Source organism: Sciurus vulgaris (assembly GCF_902686455.1).
Source record: "Sciurus vulgaris genome assembly, chromosome: 15".
NCBI lineage: Eukaryota > Metazoa > Chordata > Mammalia > Rodentia > Sciuridae > Sciurus > Sciurus vulgaris.
In genome coordinates, this window is record NC_136476.1 from 21,383,386 (window position 1) to 21,410,307 (window position 26,922).

At 41.5% G+C, this 26,922-nt stretch overlaps 1 protein-coding gene across 6 annotated transcripts in view; it reads left to right on the forward strand.

Annotated features, from left to right (window-relative positions):
• Positions 1-26,922, forward strand: part of SMARCA2 (SWI/SNF related BAF chromatin remodeling complex subunit ATPase 2) — a 164,297-nt gene that overhangs the window by 120,257 nt on the left and 17,118 nt on the right. For 4 of the 6 annotated variants that reach the window (XM_079112997.1, XM_079113000.1, XM_079112999.1 and 1 more), the window contains exons 28-29: positions 17,018-17,235; positions 25,307-25,360. In XM_079112997.1, the coding sequence (XP_078969123.1) occupies positions 17,018-17,235; positions 25,307-25,360 (272 nt within the window). Of the gene's footprint in view, positions 1-13,710; positions 13,821-15,067; positions 15,164-17,017; positions 17,236-25,306; positions 25,361-26,922 lie in introns of those variants that run through there. The other 2 variants (XM_079113002.1, XM_079113001.1) reach the window with 2 other exon arrangements.

Genomic DNA, 26,922 nt, shown 5'->3' on the forward strand with positions numbered 1-26,922 from the left:
AAAGGCACAAAGTACTAAATTTATTGGGTTTTCGTTTTTTAGTTTTATATAGAATCCCCCATATAAGCATGCTGATTTAAAGTGTAATGTCATATGGCCTTTTAGATCTTTTCTTATTTTTTATTAAAGAATGAATTATCCGAATCATGAAAAATTGTGGATGGGACCATGACATTTTGCTTTAGGCAAAACTGGATTCTTGGGTGGCCACTCCTCCTGAAATATAGTATTGAAGGTCACTGCTCTTAGTCCATTAAAGAAAGCACATTTCTTACATGCATTATGCTGTTTTGTTTTTTTTCCTAAAGAATATCTTTGCCTTGGACCTTGTGGAATCTTTTCGCAGGAACTATTTTAAATTATATTGTCTTCAAAAATGGAGCCTTATGAAGACTGCGGGTGGTTCTGCTCTGCTTTTCCACCACTTCTTTGATAATTTAGTGGAAGGGAAGTGGATCAGGTGTCAAGATATAAGGGCTCTGGTTGCAGATCCGCCACAGCTTTGCTGTGACCTCTTGGATAAGTCATTATGCCTCCAGGGGCCTCAGTTTCTATGTCTGTAGATTAAAGTATAAAACGAGGAGTGCAAGCCCTTCTCTCCTGCCCTGTCATTCTTTAGCTTTGCTTTTGGTGATACTAGAAAGAATAGTGTAGGTTTGCCTTGGTCCAGCTCCACTTTTGAAAGACTTAGTTCTCAGAAAGTAGAGCTCAGACTCTCTGTTCTCAGACTTTCTCTTAATAACAGTCTTGGCAAAGGGTCTTCTAGCAGGTCGGTGGACTTGGTACCTGATCCAGTGTGCAGATTTCAGGGTCTTTCCTGGTTGTCTATAGCATTTGAAGAGTAAAGTTCAAGAGTCAAGACTGATGGGACATGATGGGCAGGTTGCCAACGTGCTGGAGAGATGGAGCTAGTAGATGGGTAGTTGCCTGCCACAGGGGGCTGCCTTCCTTACAAGGTGGTTGGGGGCTTCAGCTGTTCTGCACAGACCAAGACCAAGAACTGCCTAGTACCCTTTCATCAAGAAACATCCCAGTTGGTCCTTTTTTTTAATCCTTTGCACACTACCTAGCAGAGTACATAACAGCTGCAAAATGGATCCAGGTGGTTCATTGAAAGAATGAGGTTTTCCCAAAATTATCAAAACTAAATCTGTTTGCATTCACTTTAACGTAAAAAAAAAAAATCAGCACACTAATGTCAAGGTAAAGTCATCCCTTTGCATCTGTGGGTTCCACATCCACACTTTCAGTCAACTGCAGATGGAAAATACTGGGGAAAAAATTGTGCAGACAGTAGTAAACATGTTCACTAATATAGTATAATATTCATTTAAATAGCATATACATTGTATTAGGTATTATAAGTAATCCAAAGATGATTTAAAGAATATGGGAGGATTGTGTAGGTTACATGCATATACTATGCTGTTTTATATATGGGAGTGAGCTCCTCTGGGTTTTGGTATCTACAGGGGATCCTGGGCCCAATACCCCATAATGCCAAGTGTACATCCCACTATATGTGTTTGGAAGGCATGGAGAAGGATATTTTTGAAATTCAACAGACCATACTGTCAACATTCATAGGGAATCACTGACATAATAAATAAACCCAGTTTCAGGGTCCACTGATAAATATTTTGTCACCATCTTATCTGGTTACATGAATCTGTGACTACTATGTCGCTCTGCATTTTTAAAGTCATTATCCAAAACACTTAAGAGTTTCTATCTTTTTTAAAATACAAAGTTTAAAGGTTTTCTGAGGCATTTCCCTGTCATAAAAACCTAATGAAAAATGCAGGAGAGTGAAGGAAATGAAATATAATCACCTGTAATCTTATTTTTCTTCCTATGACCAGATTGGAGAAGGAGCCAAAAATCACTGACAGAGGTTATTTTGGTGCCATTACATTGCCAGGTATTTTTAACCTGTCGAGAAGCTCAGCTCGCTGGTAGTAGTTTCAGTAGATCCCACCCTCTGATGCCCATCAAGCCTCAGCCTGTCTGTGTCATCGCTGGTGGTATTTGCGTGTCCTTCGAAGGCCATGGAAGGATATGTGGGGGCATGCCCTGCCACACTGGCATAGCGATTTTCTTTTTCTCCCTTAAGAGAACTTAGGTGTTTCACAGACTGTTTGTGCTTCTCTTTTAAACATGACTTTTTGCCTCTCTTGTTTTATCGAGTTGCTGCTTTTTTACTTCCAGAAAATTGGCAAACAGCATCCCTCTCCCATCTCCGGGGTAAATTCCTAGCCAAAATTCCATACTTAGCAAGCACTCTACCACTGAGCTACATATGCCACTAGCCCCTTTTCTTGGGTCTAATCAGACCCTTCCTGTCAGTACAGTGTTTTCTCCTCCTTTCTCTGTATTAGACTGGACTAGGATGGATGCTATACATTAATGATTCTGTTAAGGACTCGGAATAGATATTATTTTTCCCATTTTACAGATGAGGGAATTAAGCCTGGCAGGCATGGAATATGGTTTTGGGATTTAGCATTTAGTTCACAACAGGTGCATTTGTGTAGCAAAAGTCAAATGTCCAGTTTATTGCCTTTTACATTTTGATAATGCATGTGCAAGTCTGTGGGACCATGGGAGTCTGGTAAAAGATAAGTAAATCCCATCCCAGTTTACAGCTCCTTTGCCCACCAAGCCAAGGGGCTCCTGGTTTGTCAATCCCATCTGCTTCTTGAACAGGTGGGGGAGCTGCAGCCAGATTGGGAACAGGTGGTCTTGATGACCTGGGCGGTCTATTGCTAGAGAGCTTCAAGACAGGCACCTGGAGGGGATATAAGACCTAACCCTGAGGTCCGTTCAGCCTGCCCCTCCTGCAGAGGGGCTCCTTTGTGAATTTTCTTCTGCTGAGCAGCATTTTGTGAGCTTTTACGGCTGCAGGTCAGTTTCTCCACCCTGGTTTGGAGGGAAGGTGGGCCCTTACCTGCCCTCCTTTTACCTGGCTCTGTCGCAGAGGCTGCTCTGCCTTTGAACTCAGGGGTGTTGATCTCCCTTCAGGGCTTAGGGGTGACATTAGATTCTCCTTTTTTGTCTGTAGGATTGAACATCTTTTTTAAGCCATTTAACTCTCAAAACTAAAGCAAGGCAGAAGATTGTGTAGTTACCAGTTAAAATAAAGGCGGTTTTAAAGAGGTAAGCTGGAGCAGGATAAGCTAAAAACAGGCCTTCATCTTGCTCCGTTTATCTGGCTTATTTTAATTCACAGTATAATTGTGGAGCCTGCCTTTGAATAGTAATCACTTAAGCCAGGTGTTAGGATGTGCTTCCTTGGTAAGCCCTGTCATTTTGATAAAGCAGAGGAGTAAACAATGAAGACTTGATTTTTACTTCAGCAAGATTTTTGGGTCCCACCAGTGAACAAGGTATCAATCTCAGTGCCATTGGAGGCTTTTTAAAAATGACTCCTCTGAAAATTTCCAAAAGAGATTTCAGGTTGACAGAGTCAGACACATTTTCAAACAAAACAAACTTACAACAAGCAGAATTAAACCAACTGAAAGTGTTCACATTGTGAAAGGACAGGGGAAGGACAGACTAGGTAGGATATTAAAATAAATGATATTTTAGCCCTTTCTTAAAAGATGAACGTGATTTGGATAAGCAGTAGGAATTAAGAGAATTCTGGGCTAAAGGAAGCACACAGAGGCTTGGAACTGTGTGACTGACTCCTCTGTGCTGTGACTCTGTGTGGGACACGTAGTTAGTGTATGAATAGAAATGGGGAGGAAATACTAGGGTGGGGCCAGACCCTGGAGGCTTCTTGGGACCGAGGAATTTCGACTTTGTTCAGGTCTGTAGAAAAAAATTCAGAGCCTGAACATATTTAAAATGGGAGAATGAATGGATGTGTCTATCCTTCTAAACAAAAGGTGACCTTTTGCATTGTAAAGGATGAATTGAAAACCCACAAGGGATGCCATAACATTTACGTGGTGGGAGAGACCTGTCCCAGAGCAAGGAGATCTGGAGGGAAAAGATTGTGAACTATTTTTGAGGTAAACCACAGGGTAGTTGATAGGACTGTGGGATGTAATAAGGGAAATTGATGATTTTTAAGGGTCTCCAGTCTGGAAAATTGGGAAGAAATGATGCTACTCTTAGATGAGACAAAAGGATCCATGATAAAAAATATTTTCTTGGGTGAAGGAAAAATGATAACCTTGATTTGGAGTATTCAGCAGGATAGGGAGAATCCCAGTTGTTGACTCCAGAGAAGTACAGGCTGGAAAAAGAGTGTTTGAAGCTGGGGATCTCCATGGGAGACTTCACCCTCAGATGAGGGATTGGGGTCATCCCGGGTACCTCCCATCAGTTGTTTGGGGCTGTTAAGAAGGTGCTCATCAGAGACCGTGGATCTGTGTCCAGATATAGAAATAGCCAAGTGTGCTCAGAGGAGTCCCACTCCAGGAGTGCCAAGATTGACAGCCTTCCCAGGATTGCCGTACAGACAGACCTTCTGGAAGGGCAGTTGTGAAGTGCTCTAGCAGTAAGTCCTCTGAGGGTACATCAGAGGCTCCTTGTTCCTGCTAAGAGCATCAGTCTCATCAGCATGTCTGCTAAGGACCCAGAAGGGGCCTTTGCCTGCTTGTTTGCCATGCATGAGAATGAAAAATGGGGAGGAGGAATGGAAAAGTTGGGGGATGTGCAGTTAAGGAGAGAAAAATATGGTTAGATGAGGCAGGAAAACACAATGGTAGCATTATAAGAAAGAGATTTTTAAGGGCAACAGGAGAAAGTAAATAAAACAGGGTTTAGACGGGACTACGATACAGGAATCTGGAGGCTTTTTGTAACTTGCAAAACTGAGTGCCCTCATCGGTGCTCAGGAATTGTACTGTGTGGTCAGAAAGTGGAATCATCGGTGGAGGTGATGGCTGGACAACAGAGGGAAGGCAAGAAAGGGTGATGCAGGGAAAAAACAGTTTGATTAATCGCATAGAAGTGTCTCGAACCAGTACATTTGAATCCATTATCAGTGTTCAGTCAATAGGTATACACCTAAGTTAAGGGCAGTTTTCCCAGGGAACCTTGTCTAAAAGTTGAATTTATTTTCACCTGTAGAGGACCTAACCTCCTGTCCCCTTGGCTCTGCTGTGTGCAAATAGGGGAGCTGAGAAAAAGGAAAGCATAGCCTCTGTCAGAAAAATGTCAAAATAATCTGGTCCCTCTGGGTGAGATTCCAAGGTGGGGGGCAGGAGCCTGTGTAGGATGTGCACAGGTACGGAGGTTGGGAAGGACCTTCCAGATGGGAAGGGAGGGTGAGCACAAAAGCGGCAATGAACTTGGCTTAGGGTGGGGCATTGCCCTTGCCTTCCTGTTCCTTGCAGGGTATTCACATAGCCAGTGTCTTAGCCGGGGCTGCTGTGACAATATACCTTTTGCTGGGTAACTTGTAAACAGTAGAAATGTATTTCCCGTAGTTCTGGGGATTGGAGTCCTGAATCAAACCTGGTAAGGCTGCCTCTGGTAGGGGCGAGGGAGCCCTCTGGATCTTATTTTATAAAGACACTGATCCCACTCACGAAATCTCTGCCCTCGGGACCTAATCACCTCCCACATGCCCCGTCTCCTAAAACGCGGCCATCTTAGAGTTAGGGTTTCAACATGGGATTCTGAGGTCTGACACTTCAACCGTAGCAGTGGGCTAATGGCAGATCACACTGAGTAAGACCAGGTCCTGGCACTTTCTAGTTTTCAGACAACAGACTTGGAATCAAAGTATGGGGAAAAACAGGAACCTGGGTAGGGCAATAACCTGGGAGAGGACGTAGTTAAGATCTGACCAATGGAACATTAGAAAAATACAGAATCAAGGTAATATAAAGGGGGAAAATGGACCAGGTGACAAAGAACAAAGCTGACCTTCCTTGTGATCCTCACCATTCCAAAAACAACTGAAGCCTTAACTGTCACTTAGGATCTCCAGTTTGGGTGTTTTTAGAGTCCATGAGAATCTGATACTAACAAAGCATGCCGAGTACAGACTCTTCCCAAATTATAACAGCTCAGCTCTTGCCAGACTCAACAGTGCTGTTGGAGTTTTTAAAGAAACGTACCTGTTTGGAAATTTTTTTTTTTTTTTTTTTTGTAGTAGATATTGAACCTAGGAACTCATACATGCTGGACAAGCACTCTATGCCCTGAGCTATAGCCCCAGTCCTTTTACTTTCCTATTTTAAGTCAGGATCTTGCTAAATTACTGAGGCTGTCCTCAAACTTGGAATCCTCGTGCCTCAGCCTCCTGAGTGGTTGGGATTAGAGGTGTGTGCCACCATGTCTGGCCCTTTTAGCCTTGGTACTCACTGTAAAATGAGAGCCCTCTTTCTTTTTCATAATTATATTTCATTGTGATTATCTGATTGAAATATGTAGTTCCAGCATCACCCACTTGGGAACAAAAGGACCAGTTGGTATTTGATCCAAGCAATAAGACCACAAAGGCCCAGACAAGGCAGGTATTTTTCAGGGGTAGGGTCCTCAGTGGAGATCAATGATGAAGCTCCTGACTTCCTTTGGATTTAGTAATAGTATGCACTCTATACAATTCTTTCTAGATATTCCTTTTCTGCAATGCATTTTAGGACCTGTTTTTGTTTTTTTGTTTTTTTTTTTTTTAATATATGTTTGCAACTGGCAGTTAGAGCCAGTCCCTATGCTTACCTATCTGTGCAAATCATTGGCTATGCTTCAGTTAACTCTGGTGTCAGTTCTCTGCCACTCCACTCTTCTCAGCTTAACTTTAGCTGTGGATTTCCAGCAAAATTACTAGTCCTGACTTAAGATACCAAAAAGCTATGGAAGCCATGCCAAGCCAGAATAGAACTGTGTGTTTATTAGTAAAACCAGGTCATGTTTATCTCTGCTGTTATTTCTTGGTTCTTTAAAGATTCACTTTAAAATTTATTGCATAGTAAGTTTTGTTTGTGATGTGCATATAGCTCTTAGCTAAGTAGGACTCGATTTTGTTTTGAATTTTTAGCTTTGTTAAGTAAAGTAGGACAGTCATATTTGACAACCTTAAATATATTTAGAACAGCATGCAGACTAGACATGAAATTTATTGTACATTTTCAAGTTTCATCTTCAACTAGAACTAGCACTTTTTTACTGACACCTTAGTGATATAGGAGTATGCGTGAATGGACGTACATGCATATATATGTATCTATGTGTGTATGCTTGTGTCTACACATAGGTGAGCCAAATGTGTATTTGGATGCAGAGTTTCAGCTTTCTTGGGACCAGGTACTCTCTTATTCCTTCATGTAGTGTATCTGTTGTCTGTTCCCTGTCACCCTGTTTATTCGTGCATTCTACCCATGACATCTTTGGCCTAGGTGCTCATGACCTTGATTGTGTGTGCTTCAACTCCCACACCAGTTGGGCATATTTTTTCACATCTGTAGTTCAGATTCCTAAACGAAGTGAACCGACTGGCTTAGCCATTCACTCTCTCTTTTTGCAGTGATCTCCTGCTAGGCCCCACACAAGCCTAGAGTTAGAGAGCAGGCGGACATTCTCACAGAACAGGGAGAAGTCTCCTGATTTAGAACATGGCTGCCCAGGTAGCAGGTGCTACGAGTAGGGCAGTTTCCCCTGCATTATAGGATGGCATGAAAAACAAAGACTATTCTCACTTATTCATACCTGCAGCTAGGCAGCTTGCTTTGCACCATTCCAGTACCACAGATGTCCATTACTGTGACATAAACACCAGTCCTCCAACAGGTTTTAATTACCACGTGTATTATTAGTTAGAGCTGCCATAACAGAATGCCACAGACGGGTGGCTTAGGCAACAGAAATTTATTTTCCAACAGATCTAGATGCTGGAAGTCTGGGATCATGGTGTCAGCAGAATTGGTTTCCTCTGGGGCTTATCTCCTTTGCTTTCAGTATAGCTTCTTTACATATGGTCAGTCTTCCATGTGCGCTTGAGTTATATTCTTCTTTTCTTAGAAGATCATCAGTTATGGAGACTCATTTTGTAGCTTAATTACCTTTGTAAATGCCCCTGTTGGAAATACAGTCACATTCTGAGGTGTTCAAGGGGTTGGGACCTCAACAGAGGAATTTTTGAGGGGGACATTGAGCCTATAACAATGTGGTATAGCAATTATGAGTCATTGTACATAAAGTCTAGACTTTACTGCTGGTTCTTCAGTCCACAGATCACTGTAAAACAGGTGCATGTTATGGGTAGTCATCAGTCAACTTATCTCTTTCAAAGTGTGATTAGTCTGAGCTTACAGATGTTAGTCCAGCCACAGACAGCAAAGCATGTAGTTGTGTTGCTTCCTTGTCTTCCAGTGACAAACCTAAGTGACATCTTAAAAAATAGCTCATCAGGAGAGGGAATTGGCCACCAAAGATAAAAGTGCATCAATGAAACAAGAAGCAATAATGCAGGACATGCAGTTGGTTGGATTATGAGATTTGAAAATGGCCACAGCAAGTGAAGATAGCACAAGACCTGGGCCTGAGTGGAGCTTCAATACGCGAAGCACCTGGAAAAAGTCTGCTGAATGTAAAATCAGCTCAGGGTATTTTAGTTTACATTTCACTAGGAACAGAAAGCCACTTATGGTTGAAATTGAGTATTTCTACTTTAGATTGAAGACCATAATAATAACCCCAGTGAATTTCGGTAGAATTCAGACCAAAGTGATGAAGTTAGTTGCCTTCTTGAAAGAAAATGATATTTATATGGAGAATGTAGAAGAAATTTTTACTACAAGTAAAGACCATTATTATTTCAGAGTCAACATGAATGGGTTAATATTAAACTGGCGACACCACTAGTTCAAGCAAGGATGCTTCTGTGAAATCTGTGTCCAAGGTCTGAGGATTAGTGCAGTATTTAATGCTGATGAGGTAGATCTTTTGAAAAGACAGCCTGTCTATAACTTATGTGAAGGAAGATGTAGGATCACAAAGTGCCCATAAAGGAGAGACGAGATATTTAGCCAGGGAATTTGGTGGAAAAAGTTTAAGATGTCCCAAAGGAAGTGGCACTGGCCAAAAGTCCCTTCACATTAGAGCTGTGAGATATTTCATAGCATGGAAAGGGCAAAGGATGAAATATTGGAAACTGATCCAAACTGGGAAGTATGGCAGTTCGCCAAGGCATAGAAAAGATGCTGCTCCACGTCATAAATTATTTGAAGAGGACCAGGCAAGCGCTATCCAAAATGCTCTTGATGATTTTTTTACAGAGATGTAAAACATTTTAATGTTCAGCGTTTGATACGTTAAATTAGCGTCCTAAGTAAATGTTCATTTTCCCTATGCAGGTGTAAACTGACAATAAGTCAGTTTTTAATGTTTTGACATAGGCCACAAACAAAGATTATGAAACAATCAATTTCCTCATTGATTATTAAAATGACTTTGGACAGTAACAACTTGCTTGGTTGTTTTTGTGGTGCTACACTCCATGCAAAGTAAGGATTGTGCGTGGGTGTGCACGTGTGTGATCTTTGCCAGGAGTCTTTCTGGGTTGGACCATGTTGTGTTTTTACTTGCAGTTGTCACCTGAACCTAGCAAAAATGTACCTTAGCCTTTGACTGATGGTTTGATCATCATGAAAAACAACACTGTTGTGTGCTGTAAAGTGCTTAACAGCCTCCTAGTTAAGGGTGTGGCTTGTGCAGCCCAACTTCCAGATTTCAAATGCTAAGTCTGCCACTTTGATCTGTAGCAAGATGGTGCATTGCTGTATGCCTCAGTTTCTTTAGGCTCAATGAGTAAACATGCTTAAAGCCCTGCGTACCTGGCAAGCTAGCAAACAATACGTTTTAACCACTGGTGCTGGTGGTGATGGTGGTTGCAGTCACAGCAGTAGTAGCAGAAGTATTAATGATAAGTATCTTCAGATTTATTGAGGGCCCTGGGGATGTAACTTGGTGGTAGAACACTTGACTGTCATGTGAAGGCCCTGGGTTCAATCCCAGTCTTATTGTGGTTGAAGTTGCGTCAGAGTCTCAAACTAGTCTGCTTTTGATTTCTCGTGTTTCTTCAATTATGTGTGTGTGTTGCCCACCCCCCTCATTTTGGGCCCTATCCATAGGCACTCTTTGCATCTGTCTCAAGCACAGAGGGCCCAGTTCTTTACCACCCTGACATCAATTTAATGCTCTTAATCGTAATGGGTACATAGACCAGAGAATTTGTGTTGTGATAGCATATTCCACAACAGGAATCAGTACCTCTTGTATGGCCTAAGAGAGGGAAGCCTAGAAGAGAACCATTTTTTGACTCAAGCTTCACTATGCCTTTGGACATGATCTCCAAATGAAGTCATTGTGTTTTATTTTACCTGCCTGTCTTAAGAAACATTAAGTTGTTAATAGTAAACATTAAAATTATGCCAGAATGTGTTAACCCTCTCTTGGTGTTTCTCCTTTGTTTTAATGTACTGAGAACCTAGAGGTACAGAACTGGCCCTGCTCAAGAGCCAAGTGGGCGGAGTCCTGGGTCTGTTGTGAATTGAGAGTAACTGGACAAGTGGTCTCGGGTAGAGAAAGCTGAAACGTGTTTCTTGCAATTCTCTGTTGTTTCTCTAAGCCTCCTGCAGGCTTGCAGATTCTCTCAGGTTCTTTTGTTCCACCCAAGGGAGCTGGATAGAACATGTGCCTAACTGGTAAGAACAGTGTCAATCCTTTATTTATGTTTGTATTTGGTAGGGTCTTCAAGGCCAGATGTTTTGGGGACTACCCTCTACTAAATCTAAAAGCAATTCCCTGAATAGAATATTGAGCTATGTACCAATCGAAAGGTACATAAAAATGGGTTCTTAATCACATTGCATATAATAATTTTTATGCTCCCTTAACTCATTGTCTTCTTCTGAACTCCAAATTGCTTTTCTTGAAATACTGTACTAATTTACCGTGTTTGAGATATATAAGCTATGAATCTTCTTGATCCCCTCAACCCCCCCACCCCAATTGCCAGTTTCTTTGTGTAACTTCCATAGGGACAAAAAGAGAAGCTTTCTTCATTTTCTTTTTTCTTTCTTCCTTCTTTCCTTCCTTCCTTCCTTTTTTTTAAATTAAAATGACCTGAGGTTATTGAACAAAAAAAAAAAAAAACCTGAAAAACTTACTGTACCAGAAATTCACTAAACCGAGGCTCAGTTTGCTTCTTGTCTATGTCCAGCATCGTACATTTCAGTCCAACTGAGAGTGAGCTAGCAGTACAGTTGGTGTTCGACTTGAGTGACAAAGGAGTGAAATAAGAAGTGAATAAGGGTCTGATTGAATGGTATCTCATCAGATTCTTTGCAGGGCAGTGTGGGGAAGTCATATGTTAAAACATGCTTAGCCTTCAGATCAACTCATCTGAATATTTGAGACATATTAGTTAAACGTATAAAATTTGTGAATAGGTATATTCTGTATTTTCTTACATCATTAAGTGGAGATTTTGTCCTGCTAGTCATTAACCAGGACAAGATTGAACGTGTCACCTGCTGAAATGCTGAAAGTTTTGAGTTCCTAAGGAAAGCTACCCAGATGTCACTAGTGTTATGTGTGAGCTTGTGAGGTTGAAGGAACATGTACAAGCCTGTGGTTGGGTTTTTTCCCCCTTAATATTTGGAAAATTTGATTGATTTAGGGATTTTTTTTTTCCTTTCTGGTAAGATATATATAAAATGTACTGTTTTAGCCATTTTTATGTGTACATTTCAGTAACGTTAAGCACATTCATATTGTTGTACAGTCCATTTCAAGGACTTTTTCATTGTCCCAAACTGAAGCTCTACTCATTAAAAGTTAACTCCTCATCCCTCACTCCCCCACAACCCCTGTCCTCCACATTTCTCTTATGAGTGGGATCATGCAGTATTTTTCCTTTTGGCTCTGCCTTATTTCATTTTAGGGAATTCGATTTTGTGCATACATTTTTGTTGTTGTTGTTGTTGTGGGGTGCTAGGTATCAACTCAGGGCTTCCTGCGTGTTAGGCAAGCATTGTACCACTGAACTATCTCTCTAGCCCTTTATTCATTCCTAACTGGCTACTTTCAAAGATGGTAATAACTAAAAAACAAACTTCAAAAACAAACAAACTTCTATCATTATCCAAAATCCTAAGTCTGAAATTCTGCATTCAAAAACTCTATAGTTAGGGCTGGGGTATAGCTCAGTTGGTAGAGTGCTTGCCTCGCAAGCACAAACCCCTGGGTTCCAATCCCCAGCACGGCAAAAAAACAACAACCAAAAACAAAAAACAAAAACAAAAACTACTTTACAGTTGTTTTTACCCTAAGACCCTAAGTGACTAAGATGGTAGGGCATCTTTGAGGAAGAGCTTCGTGTCCAGTGTTGTTCAATATTCCTATTATGAGAACATTCCTCATACATGAAAGTTTAAATTTTCTTTAAAGTTCCACCTTTTTTGTTATGCCTTCTCTTCAGGTTTGGAGGGTCATTACCTTTTTACTGTCTTCCAAGTTCTCGGCAGGGCTTGAGGGAGGTGGGAGGTTCAGCCCCTCTAAATATTGGAGTTGGTTTTGGTGATCAGTGCTTGTCCTCAGAAAGCTCTCCTAGAAAACCAGTTTCCTTGGTTTCCTGAATCTGCTCCCACCCCTGCAGCATCCTGGGATCCTCAGTAGAATTCCTAAGAGAGGAGGACCCCCCCTCCCCCCCCCCCCCCCCCCCGCCCTGGAGAGGGAGAAATGTCCCTGGGCAGTGACAATGTGATATTTAAATATCAGTATTAGTATTGGAACACTGATCTTCCCATTAAACACAGGAGGAATTTCCTGTGCATTGTCTAAACATCTTTAGAATGGCTCCTTTGGATGTTTTTTAAGGTGGTTTGTTCTGCTCCGAGAGCTGTGCCTCGCTGCTGCTGAGTGGACCTGGAGATGCAGAGGTGGAAACAATGCACCGGAGTTGGCTTGTGGCTTTTTGTATGCTTGTCCCTGTTTACCTATTCATAATCAGGATCCCTTCTGCCCTGATATTGTGAAGTCACATAGAATAGCACCCCATTACCCCAGCGTGCTGAGAACAAACACAATGCCCACTTTCTGGACCTTCCATCATTTAATAAAAGATGTAGTTGGTGTGTGTCATGCTGACAGAGGTCCACGACTGGAACCACGTGTGGCCGATTCCCGGGTCTGCCATGTGCTTTGCAAGCTGCAAAGCAGCTAATCCTGCCTGCCTGTCTCCTGCATGTCAGAACCCACATGCTGCTTTCTTAAGAAGGCATTGAAGAGGGAGCCCGTCCGTATCTTGCTCTTGCACATCCTGTGTCGTGAAAATGTATTTTTCTTTGAAGCAAAATTGAAAGAAAGAAAAGAGAAAGAGAGAGAGAGAGAGAGAGAGAGAGAGAGAGAGACAGAGAGAGAGAAGGGGGGGGGGGCGGAATAAAGGTTGCCATCCAGTGGAGGAAGGAGTAATTTCCAGCTTCATTCAGGAAAAACGCTGGCTGAAATATGCTTAACTCTTTTAACTTGGCTGGGGATTTTTATCACCATATGGGGCTTTTTTTCGTGACATCCGGAGCCAAATGGGTGCAGTGTGCCTTTAAGGAAAGAGGTGCCTCACCAAACTTCGCTATAGTTGTAGCTCACCGTTTAGGTAGGGAAGGAAAGTGTTAATTTCTTATTTGTACACTTTTTTTCCCCGACTTCCTTCCTATTCACTTCATTAAATCTAGAGGCAGTTCGGCATGGGAGCCTTCTGTATGTTGAATTAGGGCTCGTACTCTTGCGCAACACGTCACCAGTCGGAAACTGGGGGTTTGCTTCTGTGATTTATTTCATTATTGTGCTGGTAAAAGGTTTGGAAGGGAATTCTTTTATGGGGTAGTACTTTTAGCATTGTGTAGCAAGTTTTTTGTTTTGTTTTGCTTTTTTTTTTTTTTCCTTATGCCCCCCCCCCCAGCGCTGAGTTGAGTTTTAGTTTGAGCTAGTTTAATAAATAATCTCTTAAAACAAAAGAACAGTTTATCTCCATGAATAATTTTCCTGACATGCAGGAGAAATCTTACTCTACCCTTTAAGTGCGAAAAGCATTGGGAAATATGTAGTGAATTGATTTCCATTAGAAAGAGACCCTCAGCCATCAGAGCCTGACGCACTGCATATGGATGTGGTTGGGGTCTTTGGGGAGGGAGGAGGGAAGGTGTTTTGTAGCTCTCTGCATTCCTGCATAAAGCCTTAATTTAAGGGGAAGAATGGTCAGTACTTTGTGTGTTTCCTTGTCATTCCAGGACCTAGATTTAATAACAATCTGCACGTATTAGCAATTGTAATAAACATCTCTCACTAGTTCTGTTTGCAATTTAATTTGTTTTAGCTTCTTAGCTACTCACAGATTTAGAGATTTAAAAGTCCAAATATCACAAGCTTATGCTTTTGTTCCCTTTTTTCACAATTAAAGGGGGTGAGAGTAAAATAGTCTTTTCACAACTTCCCCCTCTTCATTTATCCCACTGAAAAGAAAAACAATGAAAAATTTTACAGCATGAAACTGAAAGTGAAGTATCATAGTTGTTCGGGATTTTCTTTAAAGAGAAGAATAACATTGTTTTAAAATATTTGATCCTGAGAACATGCACATTGCTTTTACTTACATGCATCTAAGGGGAAAAAAAATTGTCTTCTGTTTTAAAAATTGTTGGAGACTGCTCCCAAACCATGCAGCATTTTTTTTTTTTTTAAAGCACAAGAATGAGGCATAAAATACAAAAAGAAAGCATACCTTGTTTTTATTTTTTAAAATAAAATTTGAATATTAATTTGTTTTCTTATTGGCTTAATTGTTAAAATCCTGGCGAGAATCAGAAACCACCTGAGCTAAAATCTCTAATTCTGCTGCCTGGAATAATAAGGGGGAAAAAAATATGATAAGTAGTTGTCAATATTAAAACAGGCTGAAGGAGGAAGGCTTCGGGCCTTGTAGTAGGTAGAATGAAACAGCAGATTTGAGTATCCACAATCCTTTCAGTATTAAATTTTCAGTAAAATAAAATTACTTGTATATGAAAACATAGCCTTTCCCAGCTCTCTTTTTTTTCCTGATCAGCTGATGAAGAGACTAGCAGCTCGCTGCTTTGCTGGCTTGTTAATTTTATCCCCACTAACTGTGATTTCCGATAGCCGGCCTGCTGATAGTGGTAAGGTAAATATCCTTTTTCGTTGCCGTCTTGAAGATTCAGTAGAAGTACATCGCAGGCATGTGTAGGTGTGTAACACATCAGAAGCCGGTGTTCTCCGTATTTCTGTGTGCGACTGGGTGCTTGAGGAGAGCAATACCATTAACTGTTGACAGCCTTGCATGCTGTATTTATTATTAGCATGTTCAGCCTCCAAGATATGCGGGACAATTTCCTTTTCTCAGTCTTTGCTTAGCTGCAGTGTGTTTAGCTGTATAGTGGGTGTCCTGCTTTTAGGCAAATGAATATTAATGAAATAATGTGCAGCTTTTTTTTTTTTTTTTCCTTTCTTTCTTTTTCCTCATAACTCATCAGCTCTCGCCTCCTTTATAGTGGTTATCTGAACACTGTAGGATCGTGATGGAAATTGTCTTTTGATTATTAAGGCCTAGGCTCAGGCTGTCCCTGAGGATTCTGTCTGTGTGCATGTTGCTTCTATGGATTTGCACATTTGGAGGATGCATAGGAAACATTTTTTTTAATCCCAGTGGCATTTTTAACATGCCAGGTTGTTTTGTGTTCTGTACCAGGTTTTCTTCACAAAACCTTTCTTTTTGCAGGAGGCATTGTACATAAGTGAAAGAAATTATGTCTGAGCTGTAATCACTCTTTATATTGATTGTTATACTCACATGATCATAAATATTAGCCATGTTTGGTGCTGTGGAGAAATGAAGGTAATTGCCTTATGATTAGAGCTCTTTCAGCTACGAGAAAGGATTGATTAGCATTTGCATACTGGAGGCAATATTGAGAGGCAGGAGGAACAAATAACAACATCAGTTATTTTGTATGAGAAAGCAATCTCAAAATGTAATTTGAAGAATTTTTTAGAAAATTTCTTTTCCATGATCAGATTTTCTTTTATCTCTGTGTGTGGTTTTGTGTTCTTTTTCTTCCCCCCATTTTTTCCCCTTTATTTTTCTTCTTAAGTTTTGAGACTTACCAGAGGGAGAAAAAAAAAAAAAAAAGTTTAAACTTCTGGGTCTGTCACATGGATCTTTTAGCCCTTTATGAACAGGTTTCTTTTATACCTGGTTGTTTTTATAGCTATTTTATTATCTCTCTGCATTAGTGCTGCTGGCTCTGGTTTAAAGCAAGCGTTTGCAGGTAATTGGAAAAAAGTGTGTGTTGTTTGTGAGTGTGTGTGTTCTTTCTTTATCGGGTGATTTAAGTGTGTTTACCAAGGAATGTGGCTTTGCACTTCCCCGTTTCCTTGTTTACTAATTGCTACGTTAGAACAAACTCTGGGTAGAATTTTGATTTTATGTTGTGAATCATGACTAAATTGATGTAAAACCTTACAGAAGAAAAGGTCAAAGCTTGTCTGATTGTATGGGTGTATTCTTAGGGGATTTTTTTTTCCTCGCCTACCCCTCCTTGTTTGTTTACCTTCCCTCCTTACTATAATGAGACAACGAGAGTCTTTTTCTCATATCGAGCTAAAATTTCATGTGGCTTCAGTGATCTTCAGGCACTTGAATGTATAGATGTTTTAATTTTTGTCATATCTTTACCATGAATATCTCGGGCCTTCAACTTATTTTGCTTATGAAACCAACTTGGTTTAAAGATGCCTTTATCCAATATGGTGGTGGTAGTTTTTTTTTTCTTCCTTCATTGATTACTGTAAACTTCTGTTTTTACTTTTTTGTTAGTTTCATCTTATTCTGTTTATTCAAGATATATACACACGTGTGTGTGTGTATATTATATATAGATATGTACACATGTGTATGTGTATATCTTGAATAAATGTATGTAACTTGTATTGATTATTTTCCTGTCTTGAATATTTCTCCTTTGTTTATGACTAATAGGCCATCGAAGACGGAAATTTGGAAGAAATGGAAGAGGAAGTACGGCTTAAGAAGAGAAAAAGACGAAGAAATGTGGAAAAAGATCCGGCAAAGGAAGATGTAGAAAAAGCTAAGAAGAGAAGAGGCCGCCCTCCAGCTGAGAAACTATCACCAAACCCCCCCAAACTGACAAAGCAGATGAACGCCATCATTGATACTGTGATAAACTACAAAGATAGGTGAGTGCTTCGCTCCTTCAGCCCCATCACCACCCACCAAGGGCATGGGCGATACTGCCTACACCAGATTCATGCAACTGCATACTTGGGTTTAAAGGTCTGTCTCTGTGTTTCATGGCTTTCTCTCCAAAGGTGTGAGTTACTTTGTGCCATGTCAAGTGGCCACTACTGCTATTTGGTTACCATGTTTCACCGTGTATTATAAAAAGACAGGAAATGAGTTTAGATGACAAAATTTTAAATCCAAACTGGAAGAGGATCCCTTAAAGTCCTCTGACATAATACCATTGCTGTCAAGAGGGGTCAGGATGAGAGAGTGGAATTATTTTTGGAGGTTGACTTGTCAGAGAAAGGAGAATCCTCATGTATTTAAGGTAAAGATGTCAAGTTAAGGCTCTGTTGAAAACCATGCCAATGCTTTCTTAAGAGCACCGTTCCCTCTTTCTGTCTTACCCTTGGGTTTCTGAGCACTTGTTTGAGTCATCTTCTTCATAATTCTACAGAGTCAGCCTGACAGTTCAGCACACTTGTCTCTTTTTCATGGAACTTGGGGATGTGCGCTATGAGAATCCGCAGGGGACACTTCCCAGGCCATTTTAAACAATGAATAATTATTTGGAAACCAAAACAGACATTACAAGGTGTCCATCAGTTCTATATAGTAGGCAAACTAGTTAGACTGCATTTTGGTTAATTGATGTTGGTTAATTGATTTGGTTTCCACTTGACAATCATGTAACAGTGTTTTCATTTGAAGATCTCATCTCATTTCCATTGAAACGTAGGAAACCAAACAGATGTTTTGGTTTCTAAATTGAGTGGTGGTATTATTCGGTTTTTAGTTACCAGAGATTTTTTTTATATTAATTGGGTGTTGCTCTGTACACCTGGATGTGTTTAACACAAGTAAGTTGCGATTTTGATTTTTCACTGTGGCTTTGGTATATGTATTATACTAAGAAGGGAGAACTTGTTATAAAAATTCAGTAACAAAAACGCAAGAAACTTCCTACCTTGAGGTTTTGTTGTTCAGATGTTCTTGGCTGTAAGGAGTTCTCAGAAATGGTGAAGGGGTCTGTAAAAGGGTCAGAATTTCTTGCCCTCTTCCCCTGCCAGGTCTCTTAGATTTCATGCTCTGTTCCTGGTATTTTCCTAAAATTAAAAAAAAAAAAAGCATCCCCTTTTAAGAATTCTGAAGTGGCCACCAAGGACAGCCCCATGGTAGTGAGTTTGGATCTGCTGTCCACTGACAGGGGAGTGATGGTAATCCTAGAAGGAAGGCTTTACCACAAGGCCAGTCTTTGCCCAGAGTGAATGTGAAGACTTTCCTCTTGTAAACCAAGGATCAGTAACTCTCTGCCAAGTTTCTGCTCACCCCCAGCTCTGTTTCTAGATTTCCCATAGACAGGAAACTCGGATTATTACACCTTATTTTATCAGCCCCTGGTGTAAGGAAATTATTACTAAGGAGAGAGTATCACTCTGCACATTCTTCTAGCTTTTTTTTGCCTTTGTCTCAGGAGAGTGTAACATCTGTTTCTCTGACCAGATGTGCCTTGGTATTTGACAGGCATTTCGTTCATTGCTCGCACAATAAGTCTAGGGCTCTTGTAACTCTGAGAAGGTCTAGGAAGTCTTTGGAGACTTATAGCTGGGCCTCTGATTCCAGGGTGATGGCTCTGTCTTCCTTTAATGATGCTTCAGAGGTCAGTCACTGGTGGGCCAATGCTGCCAACTGACTGTTTTATTTGGTTTTGATGTGGGGATAGGGGAGCAAATGCATTTAAAAGCCAGTACATAAAATTTGTACACTTCTTGTCTCCCCTGGCCCACCTTTATGAAAAACTTAAAAATCTGGCAGCATTCTGCTGGACTTTCCCTAAGGCTGCAGTCAGTGGGAATGAAGGAGTGCCACCCCTGTATTTGAGGCATGAACCTTTCAGTTGCCACCATCCTCATTACTCCCCATCGTTTCCCCTGTGTAGAGCCTGAGTTGCCATCATCACCATCCTTTTCATACCTCGTTCATGTCAACTCCAGCTCCATAGCCCTCAAGTTTGTGACTTGCTGGCATCCATGGCTGTGAGCTCACTACTTTCCTAGAAACCCTCCCCAAATGCAGGGTGGTGTGAGGTGCATCCTTTTAGCCTCCCCGAAGCATGATGGCACCCTGGCTCAGAGCTCAGCTCCTATCTTCATGTATCTGCCTGATTTTGAATCCTGACTTTGGCTTTCACCAGCAATGGGACACTGGGTAACTGACTTGCCTGAGTCTCAATTCCCCTCTGGAATTGTAGTCATGCATGAGTTAAAATAACCCAGGTCCCTTGAACAGTTTAATTATTACTAATCAGCCTTTGAGACTGAGTGGTTAATCAGGTAGGTGAAGAGACCTCTGAGCACTGTGAAGAAAATGTCCTTGCTGATACTGGTTTCCATGGTTTTATTTCCAGAAAGAGAAAATGCAGTTTCCCTGGGCTGTTGAACATGTCTTTTAGATATATTGTAGGTGAAGGATATTTAATTCTTTTAGCATGCAGGTATTGAGTAGTTTTCCCTTCCCCTTTTCCTGGCTTTATTTACTCTTTTGTTTATTTACTTTTTTCTTAAGTCCCCAGGACTCTTTCTGTTAGTGCCCACATTCAGGTACTTTAGACTATGTACTAAATTTCCCACTACTGAATGTTTCATGTATATTTTATATTAGTGATCCTCTAGAAAAAGCACTTACTCTATTTATATTTTGTATTTCTCTTACCAAACTTGGTTCTCAAGTAGGAGGCACTCGAATTGGGAGGGCCTTAATTAGATACAGTGTCATATTTTTGGTTCATTTTAGAAAACGCTACTGGGAAATGTACATCTCGCTGTGTTGAGATTTTTTTTTGGTGCCATTAAAGTTAGTTACTAATATAGTAAGTCAACATATCTGGAAAAGAAATACCCCACCACATTAACCTCCCTCCTGTCACCTCTGTCCTCTGTCAGGGCCCTGATGGGCCCCTACGGTGGTATGGATTAGCAGTGTATTAAATAGGAATTGCCATCTATATTTAACAGATACATAAGAATTAATTAGCTCTCATGAGGCCGTTGTTCAAAAGTTCTTGCATGATTCTGGGACAGATGTATCTTGATATTTTTATAAAGACCTAAGATAATTTAAGTTGTCTATTTTTTGCTTTGTATTCAGTCTTGGGTCTTTTTTTTTTTTTTTTTTAAGAAGGGTGCTCTTTTAAAAATGTGACCCTGAAAAACCAGTGATTCTGTGTGATTCATAAATGAGTTGTTACTGGAGGTAGTGCTTGTTTGCTGCTACTGGTTCCCATCATTTAATTTCTTCAAATAGAAAACTATATCCAGTAGTACTGGAAGGCTTTGTTTTGACTTGTTTTACCATGCTTTGTTTTCTGCTTAGTTAGAGGACTTTAAAAAAAATCATATTCTCAGTTCATCTAATACTTAACTTGTGACTCTCTATTTCTTCAAAAAGGGATTCATCCCAATATGCATTTGTACCCTTTAAAATTTCCCCTGGGGTGAGATATAGAATAAGATGGTGCAGAGTAGGGCTGGGGTTGTGGCTAAGTGGTAGAGTGCTTGCCTAGCTTGTGTGAGGCACTGAGTTCTATCCTTAGTACCACACAAAAAAATAAACAAAGATTAAAAAAAAAGAAGAAGAAGAAGAAGATGGTGCAGAGTAGGATCCAGGGGAGCTATTCCAAACCCAGAGGCATGGCTTATTGCTAGTTGGCCAAAGGAGAAAAAGAGGCCTAGAGGCATTATTAAAATTTAAGGGACTCCCACAACCCAGATGGGTCCCCCCACACCCTCTTACAGTCAGTCATCCATCCCCCTATGGACACTCACTGTTCTAGGGGGCAGTTCATGACACTGAAGAACATCTCTGAACACAATAGTTATTTCCTACATTAAAATAGATCAGCCCTCTGACTTCTTAACTGTTTGTTCTACTTGAACCTTCAGAGAATGAATCCAGTCTCACCCAAGAAATGTCATTTAAAATATTTATAAGTGGACATCTGGTGCATAGGACCCTTTTCAGATTGAAACACCTTCCTTTGCTCTCTAAGTGAGACTTTGACCCTACTAGTCCACCTCCTCAGGCACATTCTTTTCTTAGTGTCCCATTTGAAACATGGCACCCAGTACTCCAGGGGTACTTTGGCAGCTTATTCTGGACACCACAATTCTGTTAACGTAACGCAGTAGTGTTTTTATTTTTTTCAGCAGCTTTGACATAGAGCTAATTTACATCTAACATAGGACTTGAAAATCCCACTCCCGCACAGAACACACACAGGGGTCTTTTCTCAAACAAAAGTTGCCAAGGTTAACCATGAACTGAGCATTAAGTTTTTTGACCTACTTATTTTATATTTATTTGTGTGTTGTTTCTCCTTACTGCATTTTGTCTCCTTATTCTTGCCTATGGGTGTAGCTCTGAATTTATATATATTTTTAAATTATGTATTCTTGCCTTCCTAACTTTTTGTCCTATGAAGATTTAATATTAATTAATGTTGAGGTACTTCTAAAGGTCAAAGGACAGGGCTCTATGACATGCCCCTGGAAATACTGCAGGCTGATGTGAATTTACATACTAGTAGTTCTGAAAGTTGATGAACCGTCAGTCGACTCACAAGGTCATGCCACCTTATCACCTACATTTATCTAACCTTTCTCAAGGTTATCAGGAGAGGCTAAAACCAAGATACAACATGTTTGTAGCCTCCGCAATCTATCAACCCAGAAACCCTGCCGAAAAAGTGAAATGAGGTTAGCCTGCCCCAGCTTTTTCTTAGGACCTCCTACTGGTACCTAATGATGTTATTTATCTTTTCTAAATAGCCCCATGGCATCTGAATAATTTCTTATAAGTTTATACCAAGGGTCAATATCAAGCATTACAGTCTCAGGTTTCCTTTCTCATTTTGAAACTGGGACATTTGCTTTTCTCCAGTCTTCTGATTCCATTTCCATTCTCTATGATTTCCTACACATTATTAGCAGAATCCATCTACACACTCTTTCAGGATGTAATTAGTTTGCAACTGGACACTTGAACTCATTTGAAGCACCTTGATATGCTCTTTTTATCAACTCTTCTATCAGGAGCTATTGTTCTGCATTTATTAAGCCTTGCTTTTCAAACGCAAGCTTTGTTCTCATTACTGAAGACTTTGGAAGCAGAGTGTGAGTTGAGTGGCCTCATCTCCTCACTCTCCCAATTTTTTAAGATGAGTTATTTGCAGGCGTATTCCTCCCGGTTGGCACAGAGTGTGGATGTCAAGTCCAGCTTTGAAGAGGGATGCAGGGATCACTGCTGGTACACAGTGGGGCCGCAGGGATGGCAGCCACCTGGTTCCTGCCTCCCTCTCACTCTTGAGACTCTACTCTTTCTCAGGCCGGGCCTGCGTTTCTCCTGCCTCTGATTGTAAAAAGGCTGATGGTATTTCTAAGAATGGTAGTAGGCCTCGGCTTATTCTGAATTTAGCTCTTTGCATTGGGGGAAATCGTTCACTCATCCTGGAAGTGTTTCCCACGCTGTTAATTTCCAGCACTGTACTGTTGAATCCAGCCATAAAGTCAAGACTCCAGGCACTTGCCCCTGCCAGTTCACCACACAGTGGAGGGCAACACTCTTGTCCTGATATCCTGGAATGACCCTGGGGGACAAGGAAGGCAAGGTCATGTGAGCCCCATTATATGAGGATACAATGGCCATATGTGGAATTTATGGTCATTTGGTGGGGGGCCAGGGAATATTAGGCCATCATAATGACCTTCTGATAAAGGCAACAATTTCATTCCATTCTAGTACCTTTTCTAGGATTTGGTGTTTGATACATCTAATTGTACTAATAGTACTCATTTAACTCCTGTACACACTGAATAATAATTTGAACTATTTCCCTTATTGTAAGGCTAGGCTACTACTTCTAATCAACCCATTTGCCAGAAAGGCTGGACTCTGATTAAAAAGTATTAACTTGCTCCAAGGTTTTCTCTCCAAAGTACTCCACTTGAAGTGCATTTAGGTTTCTCCTGGGTTGAAGACTTTCTCACATTGGCTATTATCATAAAACTTCAATCCAGTGAACTATTCATACCAGTGCTCACTCTCTTTCTGAAAACAGACTTACAGTAACACCCATGTGAGAAGCAAATCTGTCATTACTTAGCTTTCTTTGTTGTTTTTGTTTGGCTTAGGAAAAAAAATGGAAGTACAATCGGATTTCTGACCTTACATGTACTCATTATCATAATGATTTGAAATTATTCTGTTAGAATTTCCTTTCTTCAGAACCTGGTATCCCCATTGAGTTGTAATCTTTGTTAGTCTTGGATCCTAGAATCAGGTCTGTCTGTCTCCAAATTGTTTAAGCATATCCTATAAAATACCTGGGATAGTGTTAGTCATTCCCTGGTTTGTCTTCCTTCACTATTACATGTTCTAGATGACATGGTCTGCTTCAGCTTACAGATCCTTTCAGTCAATACCATCACTGAGGTCCAAAATGTGAAACTAAAAGTTTTCCCAGTTCTGTGCCTTATTTCTGACACACACATGGACACAAGTCCCTTGGATGTACCCACAAGCTTCTCCAAGGAGCTCCTCCCTCTGACTCCTCACAGGCTGTCTTCATTAGGCCCTTCCCATCCTTGGCCTGGCCCCAGACAGCCACTGGCTGTCTACGTGTCCTGTCTCCAGTCCATTCCTCATCCTGCCTTCTTTCTGAGGCACATGATCTGATCATGTCATCCTCTTCCTTAAGAACTTTCAACTGTGTGTGGTGTCTGTAATCCCAGCTATTTGGGAAACTGAGGCAGGAGGATCACAAGTTTGAGGCCAGCCTGGGTAAGTTAGAAAGCCCCTGTTTCAAAATAAGAAATTAAAAAAAGGCAGGGAATATAGCCCAGTGGTAGAATGCCCCTGGGTTCAATCCCCAGTACCGTACACACACAAAAAAAATATGAATAATAGTAATAGAATTTTTAATAGCTTCCCATTTCCTGTCCAGTGATGATCAGACTTCTTGATGTAGGAAAAACACTTTCACCTTCTGAACCTTACCTTCCCAACTTTGCTTTCCAGCGTGTCCCTGCTCTTCTGTATACCTCCAACCCTCCAATTAATTCTGTATATTTGGAATAGAGCATGCACTTTTCACGCCTCCACTCCACTGTTCTTGCTGGTCCCTGTCTGAATGCCTTGGGCTCAAAGGCAGAGAGGCGGCAGATCTGTGAAGGGCAGGTGTAGGCCATGTCTACCACAGGGGGCCGTCTTTGCCTAGAGTAAGATCTAGATGGGACAGAGGGTTTTTCTAGGATGCGTCCAACCTGACAGCTGCCCCCTGCCACCACACAAAGGGACACCCACATCAGAGTGTCAAAAATCCTCATCTGAAGAGACTTTCCTAGAGGCCTGCAGAAGGGCGAAGCCCTCAGGTGGCAGCTTATTTTCATTTCCAGTTGAAGATCACTCATTCAGTGATCTCTTCAAAAGGAACAGAGTTCTAGGAAACAGAGCTGCCTGCTTAGTTGGTGTTCAGAGGCTGAATTGGCTGTTGCTTGGAACACCCTCCATATGCTGGCTGCTGTACCAAAGCTGCTTTATCCTACTTAGTGTCACCAGCAACTCTCTGAGGTAAGTATCATCCCCATCATAAAAATGAGGTGCCAGATGCAGATGGGCTGACATCACCTTCGCAGGATCTCACACATCTCTAGCAAGTGACCACCAGTCTTCTCTAACCGTGGATGGGATATGTGTGGAGGGAAATGGAGCTAAGGGAACAGGACGAAGCGGGAAAAGTCCAGAGAGGTTAGGAAATACATTTCCTCTCAGTTTTGGAGAAGCGTGTACTTCTTCAGATTGAGGTTCCAAACGTCACCTTGTGTGATCTTCCCAACCACACAGGTTGGGGAGAAGACAGGCTTGGAAAGTGAGGTGAACTCCTCAGGTGGCCCAGCCTGGGAGGAAGGAGCCAGGCGGGGAGAAGGACCCAGGTCTTCTGACTCTAGTGTTCTTTCTACTCTACCACAGGTGTAACGTGGAGAAGGTGCCCAGTAATTCTCAGTTGGAAATAGAAGGAAACAGGTCAGGATCTGTCTTGTATTCCCCATGCCTCTGAATACAGGTATCCCCTGGTACAAGAATGAACCAATTCAAAGAATCAGCCTTTGGAAGCAACTTGCTCTGGTTGCCCCTCAATTGTCCCTACATGGAGTGGGGTGGGGGTGGGGATGCTGGCACAGATATTCATAGACATCTGTCATGCTTTTGAAGTTGTTTGTGCTGTGTTTTAATCTGGAAGTGTCCATGTAGTACGTGCATGCCTCTCAAAGGTGGTAGGAACCATCTGAAAGTCAGCCCACCTCGCAGCAGCTCAGAGATGTGGCTTTCCCTGCCTCCCCTCCCACTGCAGCCTCCGATGTATGTTCCCTGGGTTTCCCAGCTCTGTGCTTTGTGTAGAAGCTTAATGCAGAGCACCTGTGCCTGTGGTGGCTTGATCTGCGTGATAGGAAGAGGCGTGCCCGGTCATGCCATTCCGCATTCTGGAGTGGATCTGGCCAGTGTGCAGCCCCACTGCTGAGTCGCCTCCTTTGTGTGCACTGGCTTGGCTTTGAGTGTGACTGCTGGGCCTGCCTGTTGTGCAGGGTGCTGAGCGTCCTAGGCCAGTCTGTCTAACCTTTGTGCTCCTTCGCTTCAATTGAGCGGGAAGCAGGAATGCTTTCCCTTTAGAAAGGCTATGAGGACTGGGTGATGTTGGTTGAGTGGGAAAGACGGGCGTGCCTGATGCACCAGGTGAGAAGTTGTTATTCACCTTTGAAATGAGATTTTCTTTGCCCTTTACAACCAACCTGTACTTTTTGGAAATATTGGTATGTTGTTTTACCATCCATATTCCAGCTTTGTCAACTGATCCCATGGCATCCTGTAGACCACTTTGGTTTTATTCCCTAGTAGTGCAAGAAGCTAAGCTAAGGCCAGAAGGAAAGAATGAGGCTGTATCCTGTATTTCAGGACGAATATCATCCACCAGTTATGGCATCCCTCTTTATATGAGGAGTTAGGAACCATGGGTGATTTGTACCTACCCGGGCAGGTGTGGAGATGAAACTGATGATCAATGATTGTCAAATTTTGATATTTTTATTACTGTTCAGTAAACTGACCATAGTATCTACTGAGAAAATGGCCCCATTTTTGCCATTATGAGGGGAGAAAAGAAATCGGTGTAGATTTGCATTTGGGAATTGAAATAGCAAACATTTGACTTTGCAAGTTTGGGCGGTTCAAATAAGGAACCGATTGGTGGGCACATCCACTCCCACTGCCTAGAAAGGAACCTGACGGCCTTAGAACCATGACACAAGCTAAACACCCATCCCTGTGAGCAAGGACCGCCCCAGATCCTTTTTCACTTGCCCCTTTTCCTCTCTTCCATCACAGTGGTCATGTGACCATGAAAAGTGGATTAATAACTTTAAAGGGTATTGCAAGTTCCCAATGTCATGCCTGGGCTTTTTGAGGGCAGATGATTTAACTGTATGTACTTAGGACCTAGATAAATCCATTTTCACTAAGTACATTCAAACTGTCATTTCCAGAGGCAGAGCAGGGGGCTTGGTGCCTGCTTCCTCTGGGCTCTTTGGAAC